Below are 15920 nucleotides of genomic sequence, written 5' to 3'. Positions count from 1 at the left end.
GTGGGATCTGGCACTTCCTCTCAGCCTTCAGTTTCAGTGCTGCATGCCCTAGATAAAGCCCATGCCCTTGCAGAGCTGGCGTGTTGTGGGGGCTCAGGGCCGTGGGGAGGGGCAGGGGCTGGTTGGCCAGGAGCCTCCTGCATGTGGCTGAAGCTCAGGCTCTGGGTGGGCAGCAGTTGGTTAGTCCTTTGGCAGCAGCTATGCAGATTGCAGCCTGAGCTTATTTTAGCAGAGCAGAAATGAGGAGCAATTAGCAATCTGGTTCAGGAGGAATTTATAACAAGCAGCCGCAGCGATGCCGCATGCAGGGGGCTGGGCTCTGTGTGAGCTCCTGTCAGTGCATCGCTGTGCAGCCTATGGCTGTGTGAGCCAAAGGCAGTGCAGCATTTACATGCATGCATTGCTGCCAGACAGCAGTTGAAATAAAGCTGCGGCAAATAATTAATAAGGGGAGCTCCCAGACTTGTAGTGTAAGGAGATAAGTTAGTACAGAAGAAAGATGGTGATGATGAGGGGAGGGTGTAATGTGCACCTGTACCACCTCACTGTGGGGACAGAGGCAGCCGTGTGCCCAGTGCAGCTCTTGTGAGCTGGGTGGGCTGAGTACAGCCCAGTGCCAGTGCTGGGACATGGCAGGATGCCCTGCTCTGTGCCTGTCCTCAGCTGGTCCCTCCTCTTCAGCGCCTAAGGGTGCATCATCTGTTAGGAGGAAGAGCTCTTGTGCTGTGACAGGATGTGTGTGTGTGCCTTTGCATTGTTTGTCTATCACCATCTAATCCTGTGCCCACTAATAAATAAAGCCTGGGGTGCTGGGGAAGAGGGTGAGGAGACAATATGCCTGGCTGATTTTCCTTGGAGGAGGAAGTAATGTGATCACTTCATAGCAGAGGATGTGATGACTCATGCAAAAATGAAGCAGTGAGGGTGATTATCACCCTGCGTTGTGGGTGGCAGCTGCGCGATCCAACGATCCCAATAAGCTGCATATTATTAGCCTCCACTTGGGCTGTCTGCAGCCTGAAACCTGCTCGAGGTCTGTAGTTGGTGATGAATTCGCACAGAGCTGTGCTGGTTGTCTCCTCTTGCAGAAGGGCACTGAAAGATGAAATCCCTCCTTATCCGTATGCTTCCTTTCTGCAGTTTCAAGGTGGTTGGGTTTCAGGATGACGGTCTTTTTATTGGTTAGGGCACAGCTTTCTTTTACTATTCCCATATTATGTTTTTCCTGGAAAGGAGGTGTGAGGTGACTGCCTGGGGCTGACACTTGGCGGACACGGGAGGAGGAAGTGCTGCTGTCAGCAGAGGGCTGTGCTTGGCCCTCTGCTTGGATGTGCTTAGATGAAAGAACGTTAATGGTTCTGTGCTTTCAATGAAGTTCAGGCAGTGCTCAGGACACTGTGCTTTTAAGGCATAGCTTCCCTTAAGAGGCCACCCCATGTTGCCTCTGGCTTCTCTTCCACATGTGTCTGTTCTCAGCCGTGCTGCTTACAGGTGTTTGGTTTGATCTGTTCCTAGGAGACACGCTTGTGTATTGATTCCCAAACTTGCTGAGTCAGCATTTCTCAGAGGCTGTACCTGTGGTGTGTCCTCATTGCTGTGCAGCTGTGTTTCCCACAGGCCGTGCTGTACTGCTGTGTTTGTAGGTTGCTGCGAGATGCTGGATGAGAACTTCTGAGGCGTGACTGTGTGCTGTTTATGTGTGAACAAAGATGTTCAGTAGCCTTGAAGAGAACCACCACATGTCTGTGGGTGCCCAGAAGCTGCTGCTGACCTGAGCTGCTCATGCTCTGCTGTCTGTGGTTATCCTGCCCCAGCTGGGGCTGCCAGGCTCCTTCCTGAGACCCTGAGAAGTTTCCCTGTCTGAGTTAAGGAACGTGAGGTACTGCAATAAACTGTTTAATGATCTGCTCCTTTATTTCATTTCAATGACTTTGGGGTGTGATTCACATTCTTGCATAGCTCCCTTTCTTTCTCAAAGTGTAAATAAGTTCTCTTCTGCGTTTTAATAGCCCCAAGACACAGAGTTCTTGGTGACGTCATGTGGGCACAGTCAATGTGTGCCAGGGGTGATCCTGGTGGGGCCTTGCCCAGACTGGATGTGCTGTGCAGCCCTGCAGAAGCTGTGGCGGTGCCTCGTGCTGTGCACAATGTGGTGTGTGTGGGATGGGCACAGTGTCTGCTCCGTGAGCTGCTGTTGGTCCTTATCACATATTGAGTAAACCCAGCAACAAGGCTGCTTGGTTCTTCCTTTATGCTTTAACCAGTTGCTGTGGATTTCTTACTTCTTCCTTGCATTGCTAACAAAAGCACATGGAGTGGCATGGAGTGGAGCAGCTGGTGGCCTGCCTCCCACCTTCCCCTCCTGCTGCCTCTGCACCCTGGTCTTCCCCTGCCCAGCGAGCCCAGTGACTCGTGCCCTCTGGAAGCTGAATTCTCTCATGATTGTCTTTTTTCCTCTTCACAGTTCATTGGACTGGCACAGCAGCACAGGAGCTGTGGCTGGAAGTATCTGCCCCAGCTCAGAGATTGGGGATGGTTCTTTGCAGTGTGTCTCTCCATCTCTGCAGCCTGCCCACTTCTCTGCCCATCTGCACTGCTGGTTCTTCTGAGGTGGTCAGATGAATGTTTTCCTGAACCAATGTCTAAAGCATTCCTGCAGTTCTGGCTGCATCTTCTCCTTCTGGCTCTGGTTGCTAAGGGGATTGGCCTGACCTCATCTGGAGAGATTTCCTCATCTTTTTTGTTTATTTCATTCTGTTCATACAGATTTGTGTTCTGCCAATGTGCTGTTGTTTTTGCTACATTGACACACTTAAAAACTTTGGAACTTCATTTTCCTGAAAGGTTTGGCTTCAGAAAGAGTAAAAACTGCTTGGGAAGCAGGCAGGGCTTGCTGGCTTGGATGGGTTTTCTTGCTGTGGTGTGTTGGGTGCTGATACAGGCAGGGAAACCCATGGGGAAGGATGGCAGAGGGTATCCAGATGTGCCTGGAAGTGGCTGCCTCCCCAGGGCTGGTATCATTGGGCTGCTCAGGGTTTGTCTACAAACAAGACAAACAAAAGAAGTAACTGTTCATTGGTGCTGCTTTGGTCTCTCTCTGTCTTCAGTCGTATAAAATGTAGCTCCCAGAATATTGATGTAATCAGTGCAGCCCAGACAACAAAGTGTACCTGGGAGTAATTGAGATTTACATCCTCTGTGCTGCTGGTGGCCAGATAGAAGTTGAGACAGGTGTTGCCAATCCAGACTGGGTGATTCTCAGGAATTCAGGGTGGTGCTTGGGCTGTTGGTGTGCAGATACAAGCTGTGCAGCTGCAGTTTGCTGTGTGGAGAATACTGGTTGTTGACGCAGAAAGAACAATTCCCTTCACTGTGTGCACTGCCGTCTCCTAGGAAGAAGGACAGAAGGAAGAATGGGGAAAATGAGTGGCTCCAGGGGTCACTTACATAAAGAGAATGCTCCAGAGTGCTCAAAATGTGATGTGTTTCTCATGGTAGCCTGTGTTCTGGAGTCAGTTGGTCTGGATTTCTGTTGCTCATGGTCACACGTTGCCTTGTGCCAGCCATGCAGCTTTCGCTGGATCTGTGGGACTGCTGATTTTCAGTCAGTATGCAGTGTGTAAAGAATGCTGGGTTTGGCTGTGATAGAAGCATAGTGACCATTCTTGGTATTGCAGAGCAGCCCGGAGTGCTTTGGGTGCACCTGGTCTGGGTGCTGGGCTGCTCTGCTTTCCATCTGGTGTGCTCAGGGTCTGAAATTCTGTTCTTAAATTTAAAGCTGCTACACAGCATTACATTTCTTTTCAGACAGTCTTTATCTGTGGGAAGTTTTGGTTTTGAGGCTTGGCTGGAGTTGATAATAAACCCCATTTTACCCCCCAGAGCTATCCAAGGAAAGCAGACCTACCAGCAGAGCATTTTGGACAGGCCCAGCTCTTCTCTGCATGTGGTGCTGTGGTGTGGGTGGATGCTCTCTTTTGAGCCAGCTTGCCATCTGATATTTGCAATAAACTATTGAGGCTAATCACTGTTGTGGGAAAGACAACGGCTTCTCTTGCCAGGCTTGCTTTTCCACTTACCACATCTCAGTGGGTGAAGCATGTGCCCAGGAGCTGCACTGCAGGGCCGTCGCTCTGGGGTCAGTGCGGTGTTGTTGTCCTGGGCAGGTAATGCAGCCTCTTCCCAAGTACTGAGTTTGCTTCACCTTTGTTCATGTTCATTGCCCAGAGCAGTGAGTGTTGCAGCTCTTGAAAAGCGCTCACCCTCTGGGATACCTACCGTGCTGACCATTTCTAGGGTATTTTTTGAATTGTTTGAAGCCCTAGTTGTGTAAGGGAATAGAGAAGGTGGGGCAGGGCTGTCCTGCTGCCTTGGAGCAGGGAGCTTTGCTGGCCGTGTGAGTCCCTCTCCTGGACTCTGTGGCAGCTGTATCCCTTGTTTTGCCCTTTGCCAGTGCTGCAGGCCTTGCTGGGCTGCTCTCACATTTCCTCCCCTCCAAAAGGGTCTGTGGCTTTTAGAGCAGACATGACCAGTGCTGTACTTTTTATAGGATCACAGAGTCATTTAGGTTGGAGAAGACCTGTAAGTTCACTGGATCCAACCAGCACTGCTGTGGTGTGTCCTGCTGGGGAGCACAGCCCTTGTTGATTTGAGGTAGGGAGCACTGGAGCCAGGGGTTACTGGGAGAGGGGCCGGCTTGTGAAACTGCCTCTGGGGAATGCTGCTGTGTTGCAGTGCACTGCAGAGGGGTGAAGTTTGCTGTGCTGAGCTCAGTGGGAGCTTTGCCACAGTCTCAGCTGGTCTGGGATTTCAACGTGGTGTCTGTGAATGTCTGAACTCAGAGTTCATCCTGCCCAGGAGAGTATTTCAGCTACACGAGGACACAAAAAATAAAGCAATAATAAGAGCAGATACCTCTGATAAAGGCTGTATTGCACCGGTGGCAGTCATCTAAGGTTTCACTGTTAAATTTTAGAGAGATGAAGCCATATGGAAAATAAACCTCAGTGAAGTGTGGGTGGAGCTGGCTGAGCAGTAGCACATTAATACTGAGCTGAAATCAAGCGTGCTGGGTTCATTCTGACCTCTACAGACAAGCATGTTGCTGGTGAAACAAGGTCTCAGATTGGCCACAGTTAGTCCCAAAGAATTTTGTTCTTTGTGAAGTACTGCATCATCTATGCAGTCAGGGGTTTGCTATTTGAAGGCATGTAGTCTCTCTCCAACTGTGTGTCCTGCCAGTATTGTCCTTGCTGTGCAAGGGGTGAGATAAGCAGTCCAGGATAGGAAAAAATGAGGTTCACCCTGATGTGCTGGACCACATGTCTGCATCAGCCACCACTGCTTTGAAGTCTGGAGGAAGGTAGAGGAGCGCCTTGCTGCACCCAAGGTGGTGCATGGTGGGTCTCTGCCTGCAGCCCCACTGTGTGCAGGGTGTGGGCTGTGGGATCTGAATGCACCCAGAGCCAACCTGTGCAGTGCCCCTGTCCTGGTGCGGGGGAGCAGTCCCCAGACCATGCCAGCAGTGCTGGGTGCAGCTGCTCTGTGTCTCAGCAAGGTCCTGCCATTCATCCCGTGTGCTGCTGCAGAGCCTTTGTTTGCCAAGGAATTCAGTTTTCTCCAGTATCCCTGCCGCTGCATTTCAGCAAGCCAAGGAAATAATCTTCTGCCTCTCATCCTGCATTGTAAATAGCAGGAGTGCTCCGACTGGAAACTACTTTCATGTAAAGAGGACCAAACAGAACTGGAGAGAAAAGCAGCAAATGGTGAAAGCTGATTGCCCAGCAGTGTTCGAGGGAACTCGGGGAACTGCTTTGCATACTGGTTGCAGAACAGCTCATTTGGGGCTTAATTGGCACCGTGGTTTTGTGTATTTTGAGTCAGACCAGCTCATATGGAAACGGGACCAGCCGTATGGGTTTGTGCCATGCTTTGATTTTCTTGCATTCATTCCAACACAACCCTTAATTTTGTTTTCTGCTGTGAACCTTTTCCATGTAAAATGCAGCAATAGCTCCTGCAGGCTGGTTTCTTCCTGGGCTCCGTGTGATGGCTGCAGGTACTGGCCCTGTGCCGCCAGGCTGCCCTGGTGGTGCTTTGGTCAGTGCCTGCACTGTGCTGGGCAGCCTCAGGCTGTGGGCAGGTGTGTGTGTCAGGAGTGATGCTGAAATGGGACGGAGAGCCCCGACCTGGGGAAAAGTGTCCAGAGAGTGAATTGAAAAGACTGGAGAAGCTTTATTGGTATTCTTTGTATCTCTGCGTGTTGCCGTGTCTGTTAAGAGCTGTTCTAGAAAGCACCTCAGGCTGTAATTCTCCGCAAAGAGAGAGCTAGGGATCAGAATTGTGTGTTAAAAAAAGCCTCTATCAAACGGGCTCAGCAGAGCAAAGAGCTGTGAAGCAAGTCCTGCGTTGGCAGCAGCAGGAGTGGGAATGCAAAATCCATATGGGATGTAATGAAACTTCCACTGACCTTGTGTGGGAAGGAAGCTCTCATCAGCAGGGAGTGTGAAGGCTTTCACAGCGTTTTGTTATAACTGGTACTGCTGTGTCCTGTGGAAACGTACTGGGGGTTTTTAGGAGGCTTAATTCAAGGCTCCTTGCCCAGTAGTGCTATTGGATGGCAGTGGCACTGCCTGGTGGCTCCTGGGGCAGTGCTGCACACCAGCTGGCATTACCCTGTGTCCTGTCCTGCCCCATCTGCTGGAGCTGTGTGTGGCTGTCCCTGGGGTCCCTCAGCACCTGCCCACCTGCATGTTCTCTGCAGAGCTTTTTCAGCACGTTCGCTATTTCCAAAGAGCTTTGTATTTTTAGGTGACCTTCATGCAGCCTGCAGCCTCTGGTCCCATTAGTGCTGCTATTCAGTTCAGCAGTGATGAGGTTGCTGCAGGTACCTTCGTTCGCAGCTCAGAGCTCACCTGGCAGGCTCTGGTGGGCCCTGTGTTTGTTACTGGAGGAGATGCTGACAAACAACATTGCCTACAGCAGCAGCTGGAACCTCTTCCACATGGGATCCTTGCTCAGTAGAAGAGTTCAGCGCTGTCTGTGACTCATCTCTGATTTCCATTGGTGCCTTGCATGGTTACTGTTCAAGAAATTCAGCATTCAGCATGGAATAAGGATTGGGCAGGACTGGGGCTCTGAGCCTTTCAGGCTGGTGCTGCCCGGGGGGACCACTCACAGGCAGACTGTGCGGGTGCGTTCTGCAGGCAGGCATGGATGAGTGTGAACATCACTGACCTTCAGAGCAGCAACTGGACAGCTCTGCAGGTCAGGTTCTGTATGCTTACATAGATGATTATTTTGACCAAAAACAAGTTTTTAATGTGAAACTGTTGAATGGGATTCTCCAGCTCTCATTCTGTTTGCTTTGTTATGCTTTGAATTGAGGGAGAGTTTCTCTAAGGTGGTTGGATGGCCATCCTGCATGTGGCTATAACTTTGTTTTTTTCTCTCTCGTGCACTCAGAGATCCGCACACAGCTGGTGGAGCAGTTCAAATGCCTGGAGCAGCAGTCGGAGTCGCGCCTGCAGCTGCTGCAGGACCTGCAGGAGTTCTTCCGCAGGAAGGCTGAGATTGAGCTGGAGTATTCCCGCAGCCTGGAGAAGCTGGCCGAGCGCTTCTCCTCCAAGATCCGTGGCTCCCGTGAGCACCAGTTCAAGTAAGTGGGCACCACGGGGCTGAGGGGAGCCGAGCATTGAGCTTAAGTGGGTTTTTTTAGCTGCAGAGTCCAGAAGTGGATTAAACGGAATAGCGTTGGTGGGGCCCTTGTCTGTGTCACCAATGTGTAGAGTTCACAAAGAGCCAGAAGCATCACAGACCTTTGCTGCTGGAATGGGACTTGCTACACGATTCTTTGAGCAGTGAAATGAAAGCACGAGGTCAGGCTGAGGCAGGAGTGCAGCCTGGGTGTTGTTCTCTGGGAGGTCCACGTCCAGCTGTGGGTTTGGTGGTCAGCCTCTTTTGTAACCCAGGTGTTACTTCCATCTCTCGGTGTCAGAATGCACCATGTTGCAGACAGAGCTGCTTTCTGGCTTGGAAGCAGCTTGTGGAAATGTAATTTGTTACACTTCTTCAAAATGAAATATGTATGTTTTCTGTGTAAATATTTTAAAACAGAGTTTTGAAATAGGAAGTACGAACTGGATATGGAATAGTGTGAAACTCAGATTCATGGTGAAAACTGAAAAATCCTTGCATGTGTGAATGTGTGCTGGTTTCCAACAGCAGCCTCTCTTGAGAATAAGTGCACTCAAATATGGAAACAAATATGAAACAAGAGAAATTAAAAAATAGTTTTAAAAAAAGACAAAAAAGGTGTTTGAGGGAGGATGTCCTGTGTGCCTGCAGGGCATGGAGCTGGGGGTCCTGGTTGCAGTGCTGCTGTGCCATGGCCCTGCATGCTGGCACCGCACAGTGCTGACATTCCTGGCCTTGGTCTCCCCGAGCATGCGTCTCTGGCTGCATCCCTGAATTCCGAGGGGAGCACGTGCCCTTTGCTGAAGATGAATCAGGTGTCATTCAATCCACTGGCCAATTAACGCAGCCATTTTCCTAGGAAGTGGAGGTTTCTGCCTGTCAGATGCACTTAGCCTAATTCCCAACTCTTCACAATCTCTCTATAACCTCCTGTGATTATTTTTTCCCCTTTCGACTGCAAGAACAGCAATTTCTGCTGTTACATTACTAAATCCTATTTATTCCACATTAGTAAATCCCATTTAATCTGTTTACTTGGTCTCTCTGGTGAGCACAAGTTTGCAGTTGACGCACTCAGAACTCTGCTCACAGGGAGATGCTGCTCTGTGCTGCCTGCTGCCCCTCAGCTGCGTGGTGCCCAGTGGGCAGCTGGGCAGGGCCAGGATGGCAGGCAGTGGGCTGTGCCATTTACAGTAAGTATAATACATAGAAAAAGGAAAGGGAAGAGACAGGAAGGGACCTGATGAGCACATCCCCAGGCTCCTCCTGAGTATGAATAGAAACTGGGATTCTCCGCAGCCTTTGTGTCTGAGAGATGGAACGTGGGGAAAGCCACGTGCTGCCTGGGCATGCGGGTGGCACGGTGGGGTGTCACACAGCAGTGTGGCACTGTTGGAGGCTGATAATTTCTAATCTGAACAGATGTGAATAAATGCAATGAAATGAGGGTTCCTGCAGTTTCTCCTCAGTAGCTCTTCACACCGTGACTGTTGTCACAAATCCCTGTGCCCTCCTGATACCACGAGTGCTGAGCAGTGGGTGCAGGCATGTAGAATATCAGTACTGAATGCTGTGCTCTGGACCATGCCATGCTCCAGCTGGCTGTGCTGTGTTTGAAGGCACTGCTAAAGGGCTGACAGCATCCCCTGCAGAACTGCATGCCTTCCTGACTTTTTCCTTTCACCCTTCTGCTTTTTTTTCTTTTTCCCCCCAATTCCCCTAGGAAGGATCAGCATCTCCTTTCCCCAGTGAACTGCTGGTACCTGGTTTTGACACAGACCCGTCGGGAGAGCAGGGATCACGCTACCCTGAACGACATCTTCACAAACAATGTCATCGTGCGGCTGTCACAGATCAGTGAGGATGTCATCAGGCTCTTCAAGAAGGTAACACTGCTGTGTTGGGAGCTCTGTGTAGCGGGGATCTGTCCTTAGGTTTTAATTTAAAAAGAAAGTCTTTTGCAGACTTCTATACAAACTGGAGGCTTTTTTGAAGGTGGAGAATTAATCTTCTTATTGGGCATTAGGTTTTTTGAGGCTGAGCTTAGCCATATTTATGGCTTAGCACCTGTGAAAAGTCCTGGTAAGAAGGTGGGCTTGTGATCAGCTGGAGAACACCTTGGATTTGTGGTCCTGGTCCATCACAGCAGCCCGCTTTAGTTGGTGAAGAAATTGCACCCAGAGCTGCATCAACAGTGTTGGTGTTACCTCTGCCCCATGGTTCTGTGTGGGTGTGGGAGAGCTTTGGTAGGAGACAGAGGCAGCAGTGAGACTTTATAAGTACATGTCACAACTCAGTGAGAAAACCAGAGAGGAACTGGAGCTCTGGAACATCAAAGTGTAACACCAGAGTAAGGCAGCCAAATAAAAATTCTCCGAGGCAGTTTGTTAAAGACATAAAGCTAATAAAAACATCTCCAAAATCACAAGAAAGAAAAGGGCTACAGGATGAGAAGTAGAATAGGTGTCAGAAGTACAAGAAGAGCAGGAGGTCACAGACAAACACTGCCTGGCTTCATCTGGGTGCTTGGAATGGAGATGTGTGGAGATCTGTTTGGGGGCAGGGAAGCAGCACCAGCTGCAGGAGCCTGACCCAGCCAAACCACCAGTGGATATTTTAGAGCAAACCAATACAAGGGCCTGTTGCTTAGAGTTCTTTCCAGATACTCTTTGTCCAAGAGTTCTAAAGAAATGAGATACAAAGCTCTGAGGTGACTGGCAGTGATGTGTGACCTAATGCCCAAACTGGCGTCATTGCTGGAGGAATGGAGGGTGGAAAATGTGATGACTTCTTTTTTTGTTGTTGTTTAAAGACTCCTGGAGGATTTCAGGGAGCAGATTAGCAATCGGACTTTAAAAACAGACTAGTTGGTTGAAACTTTAGTAAAGAGCAGGATTACAGATATGCAGCCAAGTACAATCAGGGGGAGCGAGTGTAGCTTTCTGAAGAGGAAAGTCATGACTTGGAAGCCTGGTGAAAATGTTTTTTGGAGCCAGAGATGACAAGAGCAGGCTGGCGTGGTACCTTCAGTGTCCTACAGCCTTTGGAAAAGGCTCCTGCTGAAGTACTTGAGGAAAAGCTGTTGAACAATGAGGAAGGAGCATTTGATTTCTTCATGAGTGACTGATTAAAGACAGAACCAGAGGAAGGAAAATTGTTGTGGAGTTGGTAATAATTTGGAAGAATGAGCAGTGAGCTGATAATGTTTGTTGAAAGGAGAAGGTGAAAAGGAAAGACTTCTTGTGTTGTTGTTACTACATATATTTTATCACATTTGCATTATTATGGTTGATCTGTTGCCACACATTACATTTTTGGAAGCTGTGTGAGTCCTAAGGCGGTCAGAACGACTTGTGAAGGAGTTGTCCCCATCAGCAGCTACTGGTGGCATTTGGGCTCAAACCTCTGCTTTGGGGTCATGGCCGGCAGCTCCTGGGGCTCCTACACTGCCTGGGCTTTCCACTGGGGCCATCACTCTGACATTCTTAACTTCTGTAGCTTGTTTTCAGTGGGTGTATGGAGAACTGCAGTTAAAGGAGCAGGGCAGGTCCTGTGGGATGACTCCGCACAGGAGAAGAATTCTGAATTCTGGTTATCTTGAAATTTTAGCTTAGCTGGAGGGTAAATTAAATGTAATATTTTTATGACTAGTTTCCTCCACTTTATAGATCTGACCTAGAAGTTAAGCCACAAGGGCAGGGTTGGACCTGTTCTCATGTGAGATGTCCTTCCTTTTCCAGTCCTGGTTAATTCTAAACTGTCAAAATTTCCCTCCCATTTTCATGTTGCTCTCAATTCAGTGTTGAGCCATGCACTGAGACTGTCCTTCTGCCTTCGCAAGGCTGTGATGGTGTGCATCACTGTAAATCACAGGACAAATCCAGTCACCACCCAAATGAGGGTACAGATGTTGGAAGTATTTTTCTTGTAGTAATTCAGTCTTCATCAAGGTCAGGATGAAGTATTTCATCCCTTCAGTGGGATTCTTAGTGTTTGCTTTTCCTCCGTCTCCTTGTATTGCATAGAAATTGCTGCTCCTTGCTTTTCCCTTCCCATCTTCTGCCCATAGAGGTGAAGTAGCAGCAGCTCTGTCTGCAGCCTGCTAAAGCCAGTGCCTGGTTTTAATCAGAGGGAAGCTTTGCAATTGAGTCCTGGGGATCTGTGACACCTGCGTTTGTGCCTGTAGACCTAAATTGTAGAAGAACTCGCATGTCCCTGGGAGTAGCGATCAGCTCAATCACCAGAAGGGTGTGTTTTGTGTCCTTGTTTGTTCTTAATGGGGTTAGGGAGGTTGACTTTTTGGGGTATCATAGAATGTCTTAGGTTGGAAGGGACCGTAAAGATCATTTGATTCCAACCCCCCTGCAAGGTTATATTTTCAACCTATTACATACCATGCCCAAAGTGGAATCCAGGGCTGCATTCTGTAGCAGTGCTTGGTGGAGAAGCACATCTGTGGAAGTAAGAGCATCCTGATAAAAGGCTTTTTAGACATCGAGTCCAGCATTGCAGCTGGTGCTGGATTTCTCAGAGCAGGTGTCCTTCAGTATTTCGTCTGACTGAAGCTCATCAGGCACTGCCAGGGACTCTGTGCTGTGCAGGTGGAGGACAGCCAAGCCAGCTCTGAAGGGTTAAAGGCAGTCACAGTTGTGGTTCAGCTGCTTGGATTTGCTGCTCGTTGCTCTTTGATGGTAAATAAAGGTAACATTTTTTTCCAGAGATGTCATTTTTAATTCCTCCCATCTAGAGTTTATTAATGGGTTGTGACATGCTGCGGGTACATGGAGGAACTGGAAGGTTTTGTGTTTTGTGCTTTCATTATGTAAATGTAAACAATTGCTGCAAAGCAGCAGCTACATAATATCTGGGGTATGAGAATGTGCATAATTGAGAAGCAATTGATCGCTGCTATGGTAATTTGCCACTGAAGGTGCTGAGCTGAGCTCCCCAAACAACTCTGTGCCCTGCTCAGCTCCCCTCTCCCAAGCCGTATTCCTGGTGCCCTGCAGCCCTTCCAGCAGCTGCTGTGTCCCATCCATATTTTCCACAGCTGGATTGTTTCCTCTTGGCTTCATAAGTGACAACTTCATTAGCTTTGAAAGTAAGGAGGAAGTCGTGCAGGGAAAAATGTAACCCCTCCTCTCATTGTCTGCTGCCTTTTAATATAAGTAGGGGAAGAAGAGCCTGCAGCCCTGGGGGAATGAGGCTGTGCTGCACTGTAAAGAGGGCTGTGCTGGACTTGGTGAGAGCTGCCTTTCAGGACAGCGCTGGTGGCATTTGGGGTTTTGGTGAGGTTTGGTGAGATGGAACATGAGGGATATTCTGCAGCTGGGATTTGAACCTCCTCCTTCCTGAGAACTTTCATAGAGCCATACCATGTATAAAGGAATTACTGGAAACACAGCAGAAAACATGTAGGGACGTAATGCTGAGGCAGTGCTGCTTGTCTGAACTGTGCTGCAGCGCTGCTCAGCCTGGGCTGTCATTGTGCACTGTGACAGTGTTTGTGCCCCACACTGCGGGGTCTGGCCAGAGGTTTAATGAAGTAGTGTCTGTCTGGAAGGAAGCCCCTTTCTGTTTCTTTCAAACAGGAGCTCTTTGTTGCCAACAGTTGTGTTGCTTCTTCCTGTTACTTTGTCTTTGGCACAGGAATTTGGACAAACCTGCAAAGCCAAAGTTCCTGCTGTTCCACTGAGAATTCCTTTGGTGGGAGTGATGGGCATAAAGCAGCAGCTGAATTGGGGACTTGGGTTGGTGAATGGTGTTTTGGCTTTGTCTGTAATACATGAACACCATTTTTCTGTTACAGAAAGGGCAAACAGCAGAACTGGGACAGGTGAGGTGAGTCTGTCAGCTCTCACCTGCCTGAGTCTGGGGGAGACTCCGGTGCTATGGGGCTGAGTGCTGCTCACCCTGGTCCCCATCATCAGGCTGCAGGGCTCCTGGGTACTGTCTGCACAGAAGTAGTGCAGAAGAAGAATGTGGTGCACACCTGTGGTCCCTCCTTGGCAATGAGACTCATGAGAACAGCAACTGAGCCATTTCCTTGTGCTCTACTTAAACATTTAAAACTAGCTTTAAAAATGTTGTCTGTGTGGGCTCCCCCTGGGCCATGTAAGAAAGCAAGGACAGTGACCACAGCTGTTGGCTTTGGGAAGAGCTCACTTTGGGACCTGGGCTCTAGTTCCTGCAAGAGAGGGCCAGCTGGAAGTGCTGGGTGCCCCTGCCTTATCTCCTGCAGGTGTGGGGCTTGGGGTCCAACAGGCCCCGTGCTGGAGCAGCCCATATCCTGGGTGCTCCATGCCATCTGGAGGTGCCCGCTGCTGCTTGCTCCAAGAAGAGTTCCAAGGCCAGACAGTTGGGGTGGGCGGCAGAGGGGTGGGGGCTGCCCAGCAGCTGTCTGGGCACTCAGCACCTCCTGCTGGTTGCCATCTGCTCGGTGCTGCAGTGCAAGCGGGAGCCACATGGCTGTGGAGAGCCTGAATTCCAGTACTGTGATGCTGGTTCCCAGGTAGCCTCAGTGTCCTATAACACTGTGTGCCCTTATCCTTTACTTCCCTTGCTTTACTCTTTGCATTAAACTCTAATTACTGATAACCTGAAGTTAAACTTCTAGTGTGTATAGGTTTTCCAGTTGACTTTCATGAGAGCTCTGTGTTGTCACTCAGCCAGTCTGCCAATGGGATGGTTTTGCCTTATGTGCAAAATGCATGGAGTTGTTTGAGGAAATCTGAAAGAACTGCTATATTTTGTTGTTTTTTTTTAAACTTGCCATCTTTGTTTTGTGTTTTGAAGGGATCTATACTTAGTTTAAACATATCTTCAAGTTATAATTAATGTTTCCTAGCCAAGAAGATTCCACTAGGAGATTTGGGGTATAATTGCAGGGGAGGCAGAGAGCAGCAGCCGTGCAGCTGCACAGCATCTACTTCAGGGTTTGGGTGGAGCCCACCCGGCTGCTGCAGGGGGTGGGAAGCAGCTCAGCTCAAGTACTGCAAGTGGCAGATAGGTTTTAGCAGAAGGGAGTGGAGAGAGGAAGAGGCTGTAGGCGTTGAAGCTCACAATGAGCTTTATCCTGAGCTTGCTGAACTTTGGCTGTTGTGGTTGTGAAATTGGAAACTTTATGATGTAACTGTGGTGCAGTCATTTTGCAGTGCTGAGTCCTGCCCAAGAGAGGCCGTGGCTGACTCAGGTCAGAGTGGTGACAGTGAGCACTGAGGGCAGAGCAGGGCTGCTGCCTTATGGCTGTGGTGACAGCAAAACGTGAAGTATTTGGGCTGAGAAGTCCGGGTTATTCTGACGCGTGGAGTCGGCCATCTGGGAGCAGGTGTCTGTAATAGATCTGTCAAGTCAAAGTAGAGTGGCAGGTGATGCTACTGCTAAGGAATGCGAATAGAGGCAGTTCAGGTACCCACAGGTGTTTGTTTTTATTGTGCGGGGCAGTTAGTGCAGCACTGACATGGCTCTGGGAGGAGAGTGCAACACTCAACCACATTCAGTTATGGGGTTTTGTTGAGAAATAGGCAGTTGGGCTGCTATGCACTGCTCTGGCTGTGGAGCAGCCCTGTTTCCCTGCTGGCTGCAGCCTGTGTGTGGAGCAGGGCGTGCTGTCAGGCCCGTATGGAGATCCCAGTGGGCTGCCAGAATTCCAGCTCCATCCTGGGCTGCTGCATGATGATAACAGAAGGGTGTGTGCTGATCTGCATTGTCGTCTTGGAAACTCAGGTTGGGTGATGTGTGGACCAGCTCAGACCTCAAGTAAAAGTGCAGCAGTTCTGAAACAGCACGAGGATTTGCTCTACTGTGTGTTCACGCTTATAATGATGCATTCTGTTTTGTTAAGGATCTGTAGCAAATTAAACCAGCGTTTTGATTTCCCTTATTTCTAAACTGTCGTGGGCAAGACTGTAAGAGGAGGCCATCTGTATTTTGGTTTTAATGTTTAGAGATGGAAAAAAATAGAGCCCAGCTGTGGGCTGGCAGCCCCAGTGACGCTGTCTTTGCAGGGTTTGTGCAGTGTTGTAAATGAGGCCCTTGGGGCATTTCTCATACTGTGGGGCTGATTCATTCTTAAAAATAATATCTGTAATTAAAATGTGCAGTTTTTTGTCTCTTAACTCTGCTGCAGTGCAAAGAGTGGAAAAGCTTTGTGATGGGCAGATCTCTGGGGGCACAAGGCATGAGGAAAGGCATTTTCAAACCCAGCTGTGCTGCTAAGGTCCACC

The 15920-nt window shown here is 49.3% G+C and overlaps 1 protein-coding gene across 6 annotated transcripts in view; it reads left to right on the top strand.

The window, feature by feature from the left end:
* Positions 1-15920, top strand: part of SRGAP3 (SLIT-ROBO Rho GTPase activating protein 3) — a 64113-nt gene that overhangs the window by 14668 nt on the left and 33525 nt on the right. For 5 of the 6 annotated variants that reach the window (XM_015875333.2, XM_015875329.2, XM_015875332.2 and 2 more), the window contains exons 2-3: positions 7465-7657; positions 9419-9581. In XM_015875333.2, coding sequence (XP_015730819.1) covers positions 7465-7657; positions 9419-9581 — 356 coding nt within the window. Of the gene's footprint in view, positions 1-7464; positions 7658-9418; positions 9582-15920 lie in introns of those variants that run through there. The other variant, XM_032447228.1, reaches the window with a different exon arrangement.

The sequence above is a fragment of the Coturnix japonica genome, chromosome 12 (assembly GCF_001577835.2).
Source record: "Coturnix japonica isolate 7356 chromosome 12, Coturnix japonica 2.1, whole genome shotgun sequence".
NCBI lineage: Eukaryota > Metazoa > Chordata > Aves > Galliformes > Phasianidae > Coturnix > Coturnix japonica.
The sequence above is the reverse complement of the archived record's forward strand: the minus strand, read 5'-3'. Positions and strand labels throughout refer to the sequence as shown.